General features: G+C 43.5%; 1 protein-coding gene across 6 annotated transcripts in view; it reads right to left on the reverse strand.

Moving 5' to 3' along the window:
• Positions 1–19988, reverse strand: part of LOXHD1 (lipoxygenase homology PLAT domains 1) — a 239834-nt gene that overhangs the window by 56328 nt on the left and 163518 nt on the right. For all 6 annotated transcript variants that reach the window (XM_056543231.1, XM_056543249.1, XM_056543258.1 and 3 more), the window contains 8 exons: positions 15800–15960; positions 14487–14563; positions 13306–13502; positions 9949–10141; positions 8851–9011; positions 3660–3972; positions 2912–3063; positions 674–807 (listed from right to left, as the gene is read on the reverse strand). In XM_056543231.1, the coding sequence (XP_056399206.1) occupies positions 674–807; positions 2912–3063; positions 3660–3972; positions 8851–9011; positions 9949–10141; positions 13306–13502; positions 14487–14563; positions 15800–15960 (1388 nt within the window). The remainder of the gene's footprint in view (positions 1–673; positions 808–2911; positions 3064–3659; positions 3973–8850; positions 9012–9948; positions 10142–13305; positions 13503–14486; positions 14564–15799; positions 15961–19988) is intronic.

A 19988-nucleotide genomic window follows, 5' to 3' on the forward strand; every position in this document is an offset into this window, starting at 1 on the left:
CACTCTATCATAACCCCACTATTGAAAAAACCAATAGAAGTAGATTTTTAAATAGAAGTAATTTACAAATCTGTATAACTTTCTGGCACCAGTTGATATGAAAAAAACTTGTTTTCCACCGCACTACCCCTTTAAGTTTCTGGGCCTGGGTAAAATCCCAACTAATAGTTATACCCATGTACACAAAAAGGCTTGAGATACTGATACCTGATCCTTTACTTTATAATCGATCGCTTAAGACTGGAGAAACTCCTCTAAGACTTGGTAGGAGTCAAATTCTGCTCTATGAAGGATATTGTGTCAAATATTGCTTCAGGTTGTGATGAGAACCCACCAGGGCTCCATTATTAATAGTAATGACCATTGTCAGATGCACACAGCCATGTCTTACATCTGTCCTGGGATCTGTAAAAGCCCTTGATCCATGACCACAGTACATTCACTCACACATTTCGGGAACTCTCGCCTGCTACATTACCCAAATGTCTGATTTGCACTAGCCAAGAAAATTTCCAGACAAAAATAAAAATGGCTGGTAATCTCGCATTCCTCCCATCCCGAGGGTGACAGCCTACCTGACGTTTACACTAGACGTTACCACTGGTCCATCCCATTGTGGGGAAGCCATCAGACGAGTCCCTATCATCTATCATCTACAATAGGAGATTCTTACCTTGTTTCATCTTTCATATCGATAATCTCCACTCGCTCTAGAAACCAAGCAGCATTGGCCTTTGAGTTATCGTGACGGATTCTCAGCTTTTTCAGTTCTCCTAAATCTATGCCACTGATGCTGAAAACATCTTCCTGCATAAAAAAAAAGAGAAAAAAAACACGAAAGTCGATGTGAGTTCATGATTACAACATGAAACATGACATCTGAATTCTTCATCACTGTCAAGTAAAGGAGATGTCTACTTTAGGCTACCGCTTCCCATACGTTCTAATAGGGAATAAGGGTGTAATGTGTAACCTCCCCAGATGCTGCAGAAATATTTCAATGTGCATTTTCCTGCAAAACTGTGATAATTCATATTCTTATTTTCCTATGGATTCACCTATGGAAGTGGTGCAGTTCATGGTAATAATCTGCAGCATGTTCTCTTTTCTATATGGAAAATGTGCATCATGTAAATAGGATTGGTAATATCTTATCCACTCGCCTTGTACTGTAATCCACTGCAGATTTCACTTGTGCAAACAAATAAAATCTGCAGAAATATAGTGATATGCGTGAAATATGTGTGAACCATAATAGTGACATAGACAGAGGGGGTTCTATGGCACCTATGAAATGGGCCTCCGTTATAGTATCAGGTTTTTTCCTAACCATGTTGTTACTCTAGAGAATCTTGCACATATTCTTACATATTTCTTGCACATTTGTGCTCACAAGGTAGCTGAGCCCTCTCTCCCCAAAGGCATCATGGCAGCCACGTGTTATGTCCTAGGACCCAGCAAATAAGTCATTAGCCGATTAGTCATTGAGAAGAAAGATTATGTAAAGAAGCTCTCATGCCACCTCATCAGGTAGCTTTCCCGTAAAAGTCAGTGTTTCACCCAAACTCAGAGTTTTAGAAACTGACTGGGAATGTCTGCCAAGTCAGAAATCTCTCCAGAAGGAAAGAAAATCCATCTGTTTCAGGGTTGTTGCCCCTCTTAATAGGGATAATGAGAGGCCTATCATTGTCAAGGAGAAACATTACCCCTTTAGTCCCACAATGACAGGCCTCTCTCCTTTAGTCCCACAATGATAGGCCTCTCCCCTTTAATCTCACAATGACAGGCCTCTCTCCTTTAGTCCCACAATGAAGGCCTCTCTCCTTTAGTCCCACAATGATAGGCCTCTCTCCTTTAGTCCCACAATGACAGGCCTCTCTCCTTTAGTCCCACAATGACAGGCCTCTCTCCTTTAGTCCCACAATGATAGGCCTCTCCCCTTTAGTCTCACAATGATAGGCATCTCCCCTTTAGTCCCACAATGATAGGCCTCTCCCCTTTAGTTCCACAATGACAGGCATCTCCCCTTTAGTCCCACAATGACAGGCATCTCCCCTTTAGTCCCACAATGATATGCCTCCCTCCTTTATTCTCACAATGACAGGCCTCTCTCCTTTAGTCCCACAATGATAGGCCTCTCCCCTTTAGTCCCACAATGATAGGCCTCTCCCCTTTAGTCCCACAATGACAGGCCTCTCTCCTTTAGTCCCACAATGATAGGCCTCTCCCCTTTAGTCCCATAATGACAGGCATCTCCCCTTTAGTCCCACAATGACAGGCATCTCCCCTTTAGTCCCACAATGACAGACCTCTCCCCTTTAGTCCCACAATGATAGGCATCTCCCCTTTAGTCCCACAATGATAGACCTCTCCCCTTTAGTCCCACAATGATAGGCCTCTCCCCTTTAGTCCCACAATGATAGGCCTTTCCCCTTTAGTCCCACAATGACAGGCCTCTCAGCTAGCGCCTGCTCTGTACTGATGAGGGGCATTTGCCCAAAACATCTGTCTACAGATGAGTATTCTTTCCTTCTAGAAAGATTTTTGACTTGACATACACTCCCAGTGAAATAGGGTAAAACACAGAAAAGAGGGCGTGCGAGGTAACTTATATATCTTTTCTTCCCAGAATTCCTATTCGAGCATCAATGCCCTGTAAGTCTCCATGCATCTTTATGAAACTCTCTTTAAGGAGAAGCATTAACCTTTTAGTCCTGTTAGTTCATGTAAAACTTAGTGACCACTTCCCTACAGAAAAACAACAAGTTCTGTGGAGAAAACTCTTTCAAGGATGGGAAGACCATTCCATTTCCTCAGCCACAGTGACCGAACTGGACGGAGAGTAGACTGACTACTCATCCATCATCCACTACACAGGGACTAAAGAACAATGGTCAGCACAAAACAATACCTGTCCCTTCTCAAACTTATTTAAGTGGTTGGACTTTTTCAGCTGCCGTTCACCGGTGTCTCCTATCTCCCCGTACATGGTTACGAAGACATTGGCATCAGTTCCAGCTCCCCACACGGTGCCGGTAACTACGTGGACTTCATAAGTGTTCTCTGGAAGAAAAAGATTTAAAATGCTGCTTTAAAACCAAAAGAAAATCTGTAAGAAAGTGGGAGTGGCCTCATACTCATGGGTGGGACTTCATTCTTTAAAAAAAAAAAAAAAAATAAGGAATAATTGAAGTTTGGGTGGTAATTTGAATAACCTTTCTTTCTCTTTCCCAGGGGTCCTGGCATGCTGTGCCAGTTGCTGTGTATGGTTAGTGTCATGTTATTAGACATTATAAGGGAGATGTATCAAAACCTGTTCAGAGGAAAAGTTGCTGAGTTGCCCATAGCAACCAATCAGATTGCTTCTCTCATTTTTCAGAGGCTTTCTCAGAAATGAAAGAAGCGATCTGATTGGCTGCTATGGGCAACTCAGCAACTTTTCCTCTAGGTAGGTTTTGATAAATCTCCCCCTACAGGTATATTATAGAGATATTATAGACATAATAGATATATTATTAAATTACATAAAAAGCAATACCATTGTGATAGAGTTATAGAGAGTTATGGTATTTGACAGAATCCAGTGTTATTTATTGTTCTGTAGAATAACTGTAGAATAACTGTCATTTCTATCTGTAGATTCGTTTTACAAGATTTACCTTCAAGCTCAGCATTTTGGGGAAGAAGTTCCACCACGACTTCTCCATCACATTCCCCTCGGGCCAGCCACCTATTGCACTCAAACTTGTACGACTCTACCACTTCCTTTGGCTGCAGCTCCACTTCTTCTTCTTTGCTGGATTTCTTCTTTTTGTTTGGCTTTTTCTTTTTGTCAGCTGGTTGGGCAACTGGTAACATTTGTACGCCAACACGTTTGATCTCAACAGTTTCTAGAAACCAACCATCCCCGAAGCCTGTACCGTCATGACCGATCCTAAGCTTGAGAATCTTCCCGACATCTACCGCCTCTATCTGAGAGCAGAGAGGTTTACATTACAAATCATGTTATAATTACACATTTTTCTCTTAGTATGTCCAGGAGGAGTCACTGTTTTAAAAGTTTTTGGTCTATTCATATATTTTTTCATCCACCCCATCTTAATACAGTGATCCCTCAACTTACAATGGCCTCAACATACAATAATTTCAACGTACAATGTTCTTTTCTGGACCATTGTAACTTAAAACCAGACTCAACATACAATGCTACAGACAGTCCAGATCTGTGAAACATGGCAATGGCTGGAAGATCTGACCAATCAGAATGGGCATTCACTGGTAAAACACTTGTGTTACTGATATTATTGAAGCATATGCACTGACTGGCTGTCTGGTAGAGCCCCCTACAGTACAGGGTGGTACTACATGTTCTGTACTCTTTACCTGTACCAGAGTTAGCTGCTCCTTTGGACACCAGGTGAGGGTGGCTCCATTTTACCTTTTTTGGGACATTGTGTGGACAGTACAGGGCCCTGAAGAAGCTCCTGTCCTCTACATAGACAGTGATTTACAGCTCCCAGCAGATTTTATTACTTTTATATGTAAGGACTTACTTTATCTATATTAGTTATCTACTTATTTTTGTTTAATTCCCTTTTTCCTATTTTGGATGACATTTTGGTGGCTTCAGAACCAATTACCAGGTTTTCATAGAGTTATGGCCTTCACGTACAATGGTTTCAACATTATATATATATATATATAGAGAGAGAGAGAGAGAGAGAGATATGTGGACGAAGGCAGTGGCGTTGCGACCCGGGTGCGGGGGGTGCGGCCCGCACCGGGTGACACCAACCTAATGGGGTGACACCAAGACGCTCCGCAGCACTCACACCCCCTCCCCAGCTACACTGACACCCCCCTATGTGCCCGACCGGCCTCCCATCCGTCAGCACCCCCCCCTGTGCTGTGTGTGCGGTGCGCCCGTCCGTTAGCAACCCCTCCCCCCCTTTCAGTGCGCCTGTCCGTCATCACGCCCCCCCCCCCCTCACCTTCACCAGTACTGTGCCCGGCCTCCGCTCCCACGTCTGCGCCAGCCTGACGTCACACCGCATTGCCGCGCAGGGCGACTTCAGTTACGTCACTCGCATTGCGCCCGGTGAGAAGGATCGCTGCGCTGGATGGGTGAGTGTGTGTGTCTGTCTCTATATATGTTTGTGTGTGTGACTCTGTGTGTGTGTGTGTGACTCTGTGTATTTGTGTGACTCTGTGTGTGACTGTGTGTTTGTGTGACTCTGTGTGTGTGTGTGTGTGACTCTGTGTGTGTGTGTGTGACTCTGTGTGTGACTCTGTGTGTGTGTGTGTGTGTGTGTGTGACTGTGTGACTCTGTGTGTCTGTCTGTGAGTGTGTGTCTCTCTGACTGTGTGTGTTTGTGTGTGTGTCTCTCTGTGTTGTATGTGTTTTTTTTTTTTGTGTGTGTGCATGTGTGTGTGTGTGTGTGTGTGTGTGGGGAGACTTTGACGCATTGTGGGGAACCTGCAAGGGAACCTGCGGCCTAATGTGGGGAGTCTATGCTACCTAATGTGGGGAGTCTATGCTACCTAATGTGGGGAGTTTATGCTAGCTAATGTGGGGAATCTGTGCTACCGAATGTGGGGAAACTGCTACCTAATGTGGGGAATCTGTGCTACCTAATGTGGGGAAATTTCTACCTAATGTGGGGTAACTGGTACCTACTTAATGTGGGGAAACTGGTACCAAATGTGGGGAATCTATGCTGCCTAATGTGGGGAAAAGATGCTACCTAATGTGGGGAAACTGCTACCTACCTAATGTGGGGGAACTGCTGCCTACCTAATGCTCCCCCCCCTGGCAGTAGCACCCTCATCATTCGCCAGCAACTACCCCCCCCCCCCCCCCCCCCCGCCCCAGCAGCAGCACCTCCATCAGCAGATCCTGATGGTGGATGATGGCGGTGCTCCTGCCAGGAGGATGATCCTGCCGATGGATGATGGGGGTGATACTGCCAGGGGGGATGGCCAGTAGCACCCTCATCATCCTTCAGCAACACCCCCCCCCCCAGTAGTAGCACCCCGATCATCCACTAGCAACACCACCAATACCCCCCTCCCGTGGTAATAGCATCAGCTAATGGATGTTGAGGGGTGTTACTGCGGTTGTGGTATTATATTCAGAGGGTGCACTGTATGGCAACGTTATATTCAGAGGGTGCAGTTTGTGGTAGTATTATATTCAGAGGGCACAGTGGGTGGTAGTATTATATTCAGAGGGCGCAGTTTGTGGTAGTATTATTAGAGATGAGCGAACTTACAGTAAATTCGATTCGTCACGAACTTCTCGGCTCAGCAGTTGATGGCTTATCCTGCGTAAATTAGTTCAGCCTTCAGGTGCTCCGGTGGGCTGGAAAAGGTGGATACATTCATAGGAAGGATTCTCCTAGGACAATATCCACCTTTTCCAGCCCACGGGAGCACCCGAAAGCTGAGCTAATTTATGCAGGAAAAGCCATCAACTGCCGAGCCGAGAAGTTTGCGACGAGTTGAATTTACTGTAGTTTGCTCATCTCTAAGTATTATATTCAGAGGGCGCAGTGGGTGGTAGTAATATATTCAGAGTGTACAGTATGTGTTGGTATTATATTCAGAGGGTACAGTATGTGATAGTATTATATTCAGGGGTACAGTATGTGGCAGATTTATATTCAGAGGGTACAGTATGTGTTGGTATTATATTCAGAATGTACAGTGTGTGGTATTATTATATTCAGTGGGTATGGTGTGTTTATAATCAAAGAGTATAGTGTATAGTAGTATTATATTTAGAGGATACAGTGTCTGGCAGGTTTATAATAATAATTGTTTTCATATAGAGGTTGAGAATGCGCTGACATAGGGAGGAGACGTCTGGGCGTCACATTCTACAGACAGAAGATTTAGCTGGACCAGGCGGTATGTACCATCTGAATTAGATAATGGAAGACTATAGAGAAGACGTCACCTGTAGTCACTGATATCATTGTGTATTCTCCTCACTATAGAGAAGACGTCACCTGTAGTCACTGATATCATTGTACATTCTCCTCACTATAGAGAAGACGTCACCTGTAGTCACTGATATAATTGTGTATTCTCCTCACTATAGAGAAGACGTCCCCTGTAGTCACTGATATCATTGTACATTCTCCTCTCTGTGTCCTATCAGAGCTGTAGTCGCTTGTCAGTTCTACAGTTATGGTCAGTGAAACTACAACTCCCAGCATAACCTCACCAATGCTCAAAGGGGTACTCTACTGGAAAACATTTTTTTTTAATCAACTGGTGCTACAAAGTTAAACAGATTTGTAAATTACTTCTATTTAAAAATCTTAATCCTTCCAGTACTTATTAGCTGCTGTATAAGTGATTGACAGGAAGTTATTTTCTTTTTTAATTTCTTTTCTGTCTGACCACAGTGCTCTGTGCTGACACCTCTGTCCATGTCAAGAACTGTCCATAGTAGGAGCAAATCCCCATAGCAAACCTATTCTGCTCTGGACAGTTCCTGACATGGACAGAGGTGTCAGCAAATAGCACTGTGGTCAGATTGGAAAGAACTACACAACTTCCTGTGGAGCATACACCAGCTTATAAGTACTGTAAGTATTAAGATTTTAAATAGAAATAATTTAAAAATCTGTTTAACTTTCTGGCACCAGTTGATATAAAAGTAAATGTTTTACAGTGGAGTACCCCTTTAAGTAATTCTGGGAGCTGTATATTTAAATGGTGAAAACTTCTTTAACACTTTCCCATTCTGTGGCAACTGGTATATCTGATTATTATACTGGAATTTCTCACAATGCGCTACAACCGTGGTGTCTGTCACAACAGGCTAAAAACTTACTGGGGGAGGGGGGAGGTATGGGGGTGACACCATTTTCTACCGCACCGGGTGACACCAACCCTAGCAACGCCACTGGACGAAGGACAAAATATGAGATGGGATATGGGGACAGGATATATTTTTTTAATGTTTAGAGTCACCTACTGAAATGTGTTTCTTTTCCTAATCGGTTTCTATTTTCTCATTGTAAATTTTTAACATTTTATTTTTGGTACATTTTTGAGCAGGCAGCCATATTGCCTCAGCTTTATTCACAACATTTAGAGAGATGCTTTAAAGCAGCCCCTGCACATAGGATACAATAGACTGAAGGGGACTCACTGACTTCTATGGGAGAGTTTTTTAGGCATACTTTTTGACTTATGCAGAGGTCATTGTGCAGGGGGGGGGGGTGGAAGGGAGCTGTGACTATCACCTATTTTGAATTGGCTAATCCTGTTTTATCTATACGCTAGTGTCACCTATCATTGTAATCCTGTCTGGGATGATAAGGAGACTGCTGTGCTTTATCTACAGGAGGTGTCAGCGTATTATTAGGCTTAGTGGTCAAAATAGCTCACATAACACTGCCATATGGTTCATCCATAATACTGCAATTCAGTTCTAAAAAACAACACCATCATATTACACAAATACTGGGTGGTTCCAGCTACCCCCTGGGTTTACCATTTACAGGGACCTTTCAGTATATTGAAGCCCTCGACAATGCTCATTTTGTTCTCCCCAAAACAGTCCCTGCATAAAATATTGATACCCTGGGGTTATAACATAAGCAACATCCTTTCAGAACTTATAAAAACTTAAAATTTAAATTTGACACACATCATAAATATTAATGAGGACAGAACCTCTACACATCATGTATATTAACTAGGCCTCATGAATGTTAGAAGAAGCCTAAGTCTCCTAACAATGGCTCCAACCATTCTGGCTATATATACTGTATATATAGGATTAGAATTGAAGACATATAACAGATTATTCTAAGGAAGTTAATTATTCGAAACCTTAAAGCTGTCGACAGCTCCTCTCTCAAAATCATTAGAGCGGCTTCTTAAGGAGGTCTCCTCTGTCTTCCCACGGTCTCCATAGAGCTGCATGAAGACATTGGCATTGGTGCCTGCACCTCGCACATTGCCTGTGGTCACATTAACTTCATAATTGACAACTGTAGAGAAAAAGAAAAGCTTGGTCGCTGGCTTCTTAACAAACTTGATGCCACAACCTGTGTCACACCAAAAGTAAGGGAAGTTTAAGACATCTGTGTTACACAGACGCATGCCAAAATTTGCGTTATTTTGCAAAAAAAATGGTGTAATATTAATAAATTTTCCCCTATATGCGTGTGCACCAGACCGGATCTACAGGATGTAGTGCCACAGCAACCATTAATTTGTAAGGTAGAGAAAATAGTGTCAAATGGCCCATTTGCCCAAACTCATTAGGTACAGTATGTACAATGTATTTCACTTCCTTACTATTACTTACTGGTGCTTAGCATGTCTTAGTGTTAATTTTATTATTAGAAAATTGTCAAGACTGAAGTAAAACATAATTTCTTATAATATCTTTATAACAATGGGAGTATCATTTTTCTTATACAGAGCTCCAAACTTTGTCAAACTGTTAAATGATATAATTTTGGTTGCCTGTGACCACCACTAGAGGGAGCCTCACTGTACACAACTTATTTAGAAAACAGTATACAGTGAGCTCCTAAGCTTTCAGTACCGAGGTAGCTACAGGCAGATACATGCATATGAGTGTATAAGGGACCTGGGGCTCTGTTTAAAAAAAATGAGTTAAAGTCATTATTTAAAGAGAAGAATTGCTCATATTTATATATATCTTCCACATTAATTCCTCATGGTTTTCATGATCTCTGCTTGCAGTTATGGAATAGAAGCCTTTATTGTTTCAGGTGTTAGGAATCTGTCCTGGTCAATTGTCCCATGTCTCTCCCATGTGATCATTACATGACCCTGATAGATTTTAAGCTATATAAAATCCTGCAGGGACATGATGGGAGTTGGAGTTTTGCAAAACTTAGAAAGCAACAAGTTGGGATTCACTAGCATCAGTAACTTGCAATAAGTTTAACTTACGTTTCTCGATGTCGATCACTTCACTGGCGTACACTTCAATCTCCACTTTGCCGTCACACTCATCCCTACAGAGCCAGCGGTTGCATGGGAACATGTATTGCTTGCCATGTGCCGGAACCTCCACTACCACATTAGCCAGGAACCATCCTGCACGGATCCCCACATTGTCATGACCGATGAGCAGCTTATTGATCTGATGAGAAGGAAATGTAATTATTCTTATAAGTTGTGTATTAGTCAGCATTGGACTAAAGGGTGAAAGATATTGTCGCAGCCCAGCACAGCTGTACGAGCTGCTATGCCAAATTTGACTTGGATGGTTGTGGTGTCATAAGGTTTGCTGGACCACAAAAAGGATCATGTTCAAAATCAAAACATAATTTCAATAAGATTCTGTATAAAAAGATAAATTAATATTCCTTTAACTTCTATGTAACAACTCACTATTTTTCTCTTAGTATGTCCCCCCCATTGCTGGGTAAATTTGGAGCAATCTAAAGAGATATATATGAGGATATGAGAAAAGAAATAGGAGGACGCGTTATGAGGTGAGGATACGAGGACGGGATATGAGGTGAGGATACGAGGACGGGATATGAGGTCAGGATACGAGGACGGGATATGAGGTCAGGATACGAGGACGGGATATGAGGTCTGGATACAAGGATATGAGGATCGGTTATGAGGACGGAATATGAGGAAGAGATATGAGGTTGGGATGTGAGGTCAGGATACAATGACGGGATATGAGGAAGGGTTATGAGGACGGGATATGAGGAAGAGATATGAGGTTGGGATGTGAGGTCAGGATACAATGACGGGATATGAGGAAGGGTTATGGGGACGGGATATGAGGAAGAGATATGAGGTTGGGATGTGAGGTCAGGATACAATGATGGGATATGAGGTTGGGTTATGAGGACGGGATATGAGGTTGATATATAAGGATGAGATATGAGGTTGGGATATAAGGATGGGATATGAGGTGGGATATGAGGACGGGATATGAGGTGGGATATGAGGACGGGATATGAGGTTGAGATATGAGAACACGATATTAGTTTAGGATACATGGATGGCATATGAGGGAAGAACATTAGGATGAGATATAAGATCGGGATAGAAGGACGGGTTATAAGGTTGGGATATGAGGTCAGAATATAAGGACAGGATATGAGGTTGGGAAATGAGGACGGAATAGGAGGACTTGATATGAGGATGGTATATGAGATTAGGATATGAGGTAAGCATAAAAGGACAAGATATGAGGTCGGGATATGAGGACAGGATATGAGGACGGGATACGAGGACAGGTTATAAGGTTAGCATAAACAAACGTGATATGAGATCAGAATATGAGGATAAGATATGGGGACAGGATATAAGGACGAGATATGAGGTCGGGATGTGAGGACAGGATATGCGGACGGGATACGAGGACAGATTATAAGGTTAGCATAAACAAACGTGATATGAGGTCAGAATATGATGATAAGATATGGAGACAGGATATAAGGACGAGATATGAGGTCAGGATATAAGGACAGGATATGAGGATGGATGTGAAAAGGGATATGAGGACACGCTATAAAGTCAGGATAAGAGTTCAGGATATGAGGTCAGGATATGAGGATGGAAGATAAGGTTGAATTATGAGGATGAGAGTCAGAAGATTCAGGTAAAAAGATCAGGCAGTGCCGCAACCAGAAGTCTTTTTCCTGGGCTTTGTGATAGGGAAACAGCTTCAATTGAAAAGGTGGGTGAATTTGGGCACACAGGGCAACTTCAGGTCATAAAATACTTATCAACATGACATTTACAACACTAACAACATGGACTACTACTCTCATCATGACCCTCTCTATAAAGTACCCTTGGTCACAATATTATATCAAAATGTAAGGAGATCCTGAGCCTCAAAGCTTGCAATCTAAATCATGTCAAATAAAATAGAAGCAAGGCTTACAAGAGTTCGATAACGGGAAATATCAGACTCATAACATCTCATTCCAACTATCGCTGGAAGTCTCTGAAGCTTGTGGCAAAATCACATAATGAATGCACTGAAGTTTATTGAGAACCAATCAAATAAAACACCAAGCAATAAAAGCTGAAGCTATTCAAGTAATGACAATCAAATGGACTTTTAAGAGAGAACCAGCGGGGGGCGCTGTGTTGGTAATTCTTTCAATCGCCCCTGTAGGGTTTCGGAAATCTCTTTATCAGTATTGTAAATGGTCTTTCGGAGATTGCTATATTGTGTTATATTGGCTTATTAGGTATAGTGCAATATTAGGTAAGTCAGCACTTCAAATAACCAGTGCGAAGAGGAAAAAGGGAGTGACAGGGAAAACAGATAAAGAAATACATGTTAAAACCAGAGCTGCCCTGGGTATTTTCCAAGCCATTTTAAGATCTGGCAGAGGTCCTGAATTCTGAATTCTTGTTATATGTTACTTAATTTTATTAGTACATCCTTTCTTGCAATTTTCTAGTTGTGCTGTAGAGCAATTCAGCTCTACTGTACGTTCTGGGAATATATGAGTCCTGGAAACCACTTTTAGGACCAAGGAAAGGCTACTGGTGTAGGTGAAGTCTAGTGCTGCCATCTTGGGTCCAGCCTGCATTGTTATAGACATACAGGGGACTATAGTAGACAGACTGCTAGAGAGAAAAACTCCCATAGAGACACAGGTTGAAAATAATAATAATTCTGGGCTCTGCAGAGGTGTGGCCTATAAATATGCTCCACCCCCTGCTTCCCACCCTGGAGGTTCTATACACTGTCATTTTATGTGCAATGTAAGTAAATGGAGCTTTCTTTAAGTATACTGAAGCTAATTATTAAAATGGAGTTATAGTCCAGCAATGGACAGGATTGTTAAGACCATGGGTTTATTTCCCTCTAATTGCTCTTTCCTATTTACCAGTGAAAAATGATACATACGTTTTTTTTATGAAATAACTCTATAGTTCTTCTATTTTGTTCTTAGTTTTATTATATCTTAGTCCTAATATAATTTTATTTTAGTTATTTCTCTTTCCTATAAAGCTTATTAACAGCCCATATGGGCTCTAATAGAACATCCATGGAGTTTTTCACATATAGATTTTCTGTATCCATCTAGCATTTTTAGAAACTGAGAAAACTCAGAAGCAGACAAGAACTATGTTTTAGTGACTTCAGATTTATCATAGGCTTTTTTAATCCAAAAGTGAAATCTCTGACAAGGCTGAACTGCATTCTACCAAGAAGTGTTGTCATGGGGAAAATTGATAAATGCAGCTGCTGGGACCAGGCTTGTTACCTCAATCATGTGTATTGTGAAGTGACTTTTATGTAAAAGACTTTCTTACCTTCCCAATGTCTATAGTGTTTATAGTGAAGCTGTCCACCCGTCCCCGCTCGAAGTTATCAGCCAAGTCGTTGTCAGAGACGAGTAGGAACTGCTTGTTGGTGTCTCCTTTCTCTCCGTACAGCTTGACAAAGACTCTGGAATCAGAGCTGGCACCGCTGACATCTCCCGTCTTAATGTGGAAGTGGTAACTTATACCTACAGGAGCGGAAGAGATGTCACTAGAGAGTCAAGAAACCTTCTTCATCTGGGATATGAGACTCAATGAAACAGCAATGGACCTCTAGGATTACTATACACAGGGGGTAGCTAAGGGGGCACAGAGTAAGTAGTCACCCACATGTTCACTCTGAAGTTGGTTCATGCAGATGAAATTCTGTAGTGTGAATAGTGCAGCAGAATCTCTTTGACAGCAATGGGACTCTGCTGCGCAGGAATTTCTGAGTGGATTTTTGAAGTGGAATTCAGGCACATAGCGCTCAAGGGGTTACAGTAAACCAGCAATCTATACAGATGTCTGGTTTACTGTATAGTGACCAAAACATTCAAGGGTACTCCACTGGCCAGCGTTCGGAACATTTAGTTCCAAATGCTGTGTGCTCGCTGCGGGGGTTGACCACGCCCCCTCGTGATGTCACACCATGCCCCTCAATGCAACTCTATCGGAGGGCCCCCCCTTGCATGATGTCACAAGGGGGTGTGGCCGATCCCCACAGCATGCGCACACAGAGTTCGGAACTAAATATTCTGAATGCTGTTCAGTGGAGTACCCACCCCTTTAAATTGCACCCCTTTAAATCTATACAGATCACTGCTTTACTGTATATTCTTGCTAGATAGAAAATATACAGTGTATACCTTCTGTCCCGCATAAGCTGTACCCACGGCTGTATAGCATAGGGCACATCCCCCCCAGCAGAGACTCCTGTCATTATCATTATGGGAGTCCGGGCTCCTGTATAACATACAGCCCTGCGCTATGCCCCAATGTATACTATACAGCTGGCGGAGGTAAGTTGTGTTGCTATGCAGTTTTAAAGGGGTATCCAGGAATAAAAAAAAAACAGAGCACCACACTTGTCCTCAGGTTGTGTGTGGTATTACAACTTGGCTCCATTCACTTCAATGGAACTGAGCCGCAATACCGCACACACTGTGTGGTGCTGTTTTTGATTAACTTACTTCTTAGATTTTGTGAGTCTCCAAGTGGGACCAGCTCTCGAATTATGTGACCATCGTCCTCATTCCTATCAAACCACCTGTTCAGTAAACAGACATATGAAAGCAACACGACATCATATAATATTTATACAACAAAGTAAAGGAGGCCCCGTCAAGATAATGTGGTCCTATTCATGTGACCTCCATTTAAGAGATTCTTGTCATCTAAATGTTCTCCACACCCATAAATAATAGCAACGGAGACAACATGTGTAGGGGTCCACTCCTTCCAGGGCCACATAGCAGCCTCAGGCTTCTTCTGAGTTACATATCTTTGAAAATATGCGCAAAGCATCAAGAAATTTCTAGTTTCCCATTACAAAATGTCAATGGCAAATGAGCAGATTATGTAACATTCCAAAATTTTAGCACTAACGATTTTCCAGAAATGATCATGTATTCAAGCATTGAGCAAAATGAGAATGTCTATACTCTAAAAAATTTTTTGCCTTCTAATTACAGTCACTAGGTGGCGCTACACTGTATTATTTATTTCATCTAAATGTGCAGGTCTGGCATCACTGCTTGCAGGGGACAAATAATGGAGATACGCTGATTTAATGGGCACTTAGAATCTTTTTATATGTTGTACTTCTTAGCAAAACATTAACCTTTCTAATATACTTGATTAAAAAAATGTTATTTCCTGTTTATAGAAATCATGGCTAATAAAAAGACCACTAGGGGTCTCCATAATATCCAGAACATAATCCTGTCTAGCTGCAGCAACATCTTTGTCCCAGCTGAAGCACAGGCTAGGAATAAGTCCAGGAACTAAGGGCAGGACTAGCACTCCTCTGTGTTCACTCCTGTCCATCAGACTCCTGCCTGAAAACAGAGAGGAGGGGGTTACAGAGCAGCCTGCAGTGACTGGATGAAAAGACCCAGCACAGCACTGCAGACTCAGGGAGGAAGTAAATGCATTTGAGTGAGGGTGGGCTGAGTGCTTGCCTCGGACACGCCCCTTCCTGAGCAGTGGATGCTACAATAAATGAGCAGCAGAACAGAGGGATTTGTGAACCAAATACAGAAGCAAGACACATTAAAAAAGCAATGCAAATAATCTGCATGACCTAGTGAGGAACATATAGAAGCATTATTATTTTTCTCTGTGATCAATATGCCTGATAATGAAAGAGACAGTTAAGCACCTGGAAAAGCTGGAAAGAATAGAAGTAAGAAGTGAGATTATGGGGTACTCCTGCAGTACCCAAAGGGCATTGGTGTGTGTTATGTTTGCTTTGTATTCTTCTATTGACTTTTTTTGGTCCTACCTGTTACATGGAAACTCAATTGCTTCAGTCTCTGGTTTCCCTTCTTCCTTCACTACCACTTTGTCCAGATACCATCCGCAGCCTCCTCCCTTCCCATCGTGCCCAATGCGGACCCTTCTTACTTGCTGCAGAGACACAGCCTCAATGATAAACTCATCTGCCTGTGGAGAAGAGAAGGTTTTTATTAAAGCTTCACGAGGACACAGCCTCTCCTGCTCACACAGCTGAATGTTTGTTACAGTGTATCTGTGGCTCTTCTAGTTTGACTCTATGGTTTGCTACTATGGTATAAATTTATTGTATACATAAGGATTCCAATGGAGGAATATAGGGCTGGGCGGTATACCGGTTCATACCGAATACCGAAATTTTTGGGCTGCACGATATGAATTTTTCCCATACCGCAATACCGGTTGGGCCCCTCCCCCTTGGGAATAAATTATGAGCCCAGCGCAGCTAATCATATGTGACCCGCCAGCGCTGTTCTGCTCCCCCCCAATTAATTATCAGCCCAGCGAGGAACTACTCACATGTGTCACCCACAAGCACTGCCCTCCTCCTCTTTGTTGGGGGCCACCGGCGCTGGAACTCTATACTGTACGCCAGTGGTCTCCAACCTGCAGACCTCCAGATGTTGCAAAACTATAACTCCCAGCATGCCCGGAGAGCCAACTGCTGTCCGGGCATGCTGGGGGTTGTAGTTTTGAAACAGCTGGAGGTCCGCAGGTTTAAGACCACTGCTGTAAGCTGTATCCCTATGTCCGGGCTGCAAAAGATAAAGAAAATAAACTTTAACTTACCTACGTCGGCCTTACGCTGGGGACGGGAACGTCGGACAGCCGTCAGCCTATCACCGGCCGCAGCAATGTCCCGCCCCGGCCAGTGATAGGTTAAACGCACTGTCATGTAAGAAGCCGGCCAGAGCTCCTTACATGACAGTTGGCTCAGCCTATCACTGGCCGGGGCGGGACATCGCTCCGGCCGGTGATAGGCTGACGGCTGTCCGACGTTCCCGTCCCCAGCGTAAGGCCCACGTAGGTAAGTTAAAGTTTATTTTCTTTATCTTTTGCAGCCCGGGCATAGGGATACAGCGTACAGCAGTGGTCTCAAACCTGCGGACCTCCAGCTGTTGCAAAACTACAACTCCTAGCGTGCCCGGACAGCCGTTGGCTGTCCGGGCATGCTGGGAGTTGTAGTTTTGCAACATCTGGAGGTCTGCATGTTGGAGACCACTGGCGTACAGTATAGAGTTCCAGCGCCAGCGGCCCCCAACAAAGAGGAAGAGGGCAGTGCTTGTGGGTGACACATGTGAGTAGTACCCCGCTGGGCTGATAATTAATTGGGGGGGAGCAGAATAGCGCTGGCGGGTCACATGATTTGGTGATGGGGGGAGCAGAACAGCGCTGGTGGGTAACATGATTTGGTGGGGGGGAGCAGAACAGCGCTGGCGGGTCACATGATTTGGTGGGGGGAGCAGAACAGCGCTGGCGGGTCACATGATTTGGTGGGGGGAGCAGAACAGCGCTGGCGGGTCACATGATTTGGTGGGGGGTAGCAGAACAGCGCTGGCGGGTCACATGATTTGATGGGGGGTAGCAGAACAGCGCTGGCGGGTCACATGATTTGGTGGGGGGAGCAGAACAGCGCTGGCGGGTCACATGATTTGGTGGGGGGAGCAGAACAGCGCTGGCGGGTCACATGATTTGGTGCCAATCTTCAAAAAGGGCTCTAGGTCTTCCCCAGGAAACTATAGACCGGTAAGTCTAACGTGCATTGTGGGTAAATTGTTTGAAGGACTTATAAGGGATTACATACAGGAATACATAGGGGATAATTGTATTATAAGTGATAGCCAGCATGGGTTTACTAAGGATAGAAGTTGTCAAACCAATCTAATTTGCTTTTATGAAGAGGTGAGTAGAAGCCTTGACAGAGGAATGGCTGTGGATATAGTGTTTCTGGATTTTGCTAAAGCGTTTGATACTGTCCCTCATAGACGTCTGACAGGTAAGTTAAGGTCTTTGGGTTTGGAAATTTTAGTTTGTAACTGGATTGAACACTGGCTCATGGATCATACCCAGAGAGTGGTGGTCAATGATTCGTACTCTGATTGGTCCCCGGTAATTAGTGGTGTACCCCAAGGTTCTGTACTGGGACCGCTGTTGTTTAATTTATTTGTCAATGATATAGAGGATGGTATTAACAGCTCTGTTTCTATCTTTGCAGATGACACCAAGCTTTGTAGCACGGTACAGTCTATAGAGGATGTGTATAGGTTACAAGATGACTTGGATAGGCTAAGTGTCTGGGCATCCACTTGGCAAATGAGGTTCAATGTGGATAAATGTAAAGTTATGCATCTGAGTACTAATAACCTGCATGCGTCGTATGTCTTAGGGGGGATTAAACTGGCAGAGTCACTGGTAGAGAGGGATCTGGGTGTACTTGTAGATCACAGACTATAGAATAGCATGCAATGTCAGGCTGCTGCTTCCAAAGCCGGCAGGATATTGTCATGTATCAAAAGAGGCATGGACTCAAGGGACAGGGACATAATACTCCCCCTTTATAAATCATTGGTACGGCCTTACCTGGAATATGCTGTTCAGTTTTGGGCACCTGTCCATAAAAGGGACACTGTGGAGTTGGAAAGGGTGCAGAGACGCGCGACTAAACTAATATGGGGCATGGAACATCTTAGCTATGAGGAGCGATTAAAGGAGTTACAATTGTTTAGTCTTGAGAAGAGACGTTTAAGGGGGGATATGATAAACGTATATAAGTATATTAATGGCCCATACAAAAAATATGGAGAAAAACTGTTCCAGGTTAAACCCCCCCAAAGGACGAGGGGGCACTCCCTCCGTCTGAAGAAGAAAAAGTTTAGTCTCAAGGGGCGACACGCCTTCTTTACCGTGAGGACTGTGAATTTATGGAACGGTCTACCTCAGGAACTGGTCACAGCAGGAACAATTAACAGCTTTAAAACAGGATTAGATACATTCCTGGAACAAAATAAGATTAATGCTTATGAAGAAATATAAAATCTCATCCCTTCCCCAATATCGCACCACACCCCTACCCCTTAATTCCCTGGTTGAACTTGATGGACATATGTCTTTTTTCGACCGTACTAACTATGTAACTATGTAACTATGATTTGGTGGGGGGGAGCAGAACAGCGCTGGCGGGTCACATGATTTGGTGGGGGGGAGCAGAACAGCGCTGGCGGGTCACATGATTTGGTGGGGGGGAGAAGAACAGCGCTGGCGGTTCACATGATTTGGTGGGGGGTAGCAGAACAGCGCTGGCAGGTCACATGATTTGGTGGGGGGTAGCAGAACAGCGCTGGCGGGTCACATGATTTGGTGGGGGGGAGCAGAACAGCGCTGGCGGGTCACATGATTTGGTGGGGGGAGCAGAACAGCGCTGGTGGGTCACATGATTTGGTGGGGGGTAGCAGAACAGCGCTGGCGGGTCACATGATTTGGTGGGGGTAGCAGAACAGCGGTAATATGATTTGGGGGGGTGGGGGGGTGAAAGAAATACCGTTATATACCGCGGAACCGCCATAAGTTACAAAAATACCGCGATACACATATTTGGTCATACCGCCCAGCCCTAGAGGAATATGCTACTCATCTATTCTATTCCTCACTTTCTGCTGTATTCTGACATACATCGGCCAGACAGATGCTTAGAGGACATGTTTTATCTCTGTGTCTGGTAATGGGCCACTATGGACACATTTAGCATGTAAGTCATGAGCTATCCTAACATGCACACTAAACATGGGACAAAAGCATGTGTGAAGCTAGCCTTATATAGCGGGGAGATAAGGCCTTATACATATAGATTATATGTAGATTTGCTTTTATCTATCTATTTAGTTTGGTAGTTTGGCTCCATAGAACCAGTCAAATAACGACAAAACGGCAGTCAGAGACAGGAACATGGAAGTGACATTTTGTTGTTCAGTAACAAAACAAATACAGCCGTCACACTTAGGCATAAACACAAAATAAGTCCTGCTTGTCCAGCACTAAATATACCGATCTTGTTCCTGTCTATACAGGTGACTTACTACTAACTACCCAACAAAGTACACAATAAATGTATTACAGATGACAAAATCTCCTTTTTGAGGTTGCAAATCTCCGATTCCAATCCTTTTTAGTAGTGCAAGTTC

This window comes from Hyla sarda, chromosome 1 (genome assembly GCF_029499605.1).
Source record: "Hyla sarda isolate aHylSar1 chromosome 1, aHylSar1.hap1, whole genome shotgun sequence".
Lineage (NCBI taxonomy): Eukaryota > Metazoa > Chordata > Amphibia > Anura > Hylidae > Hyla > Hyla sarda.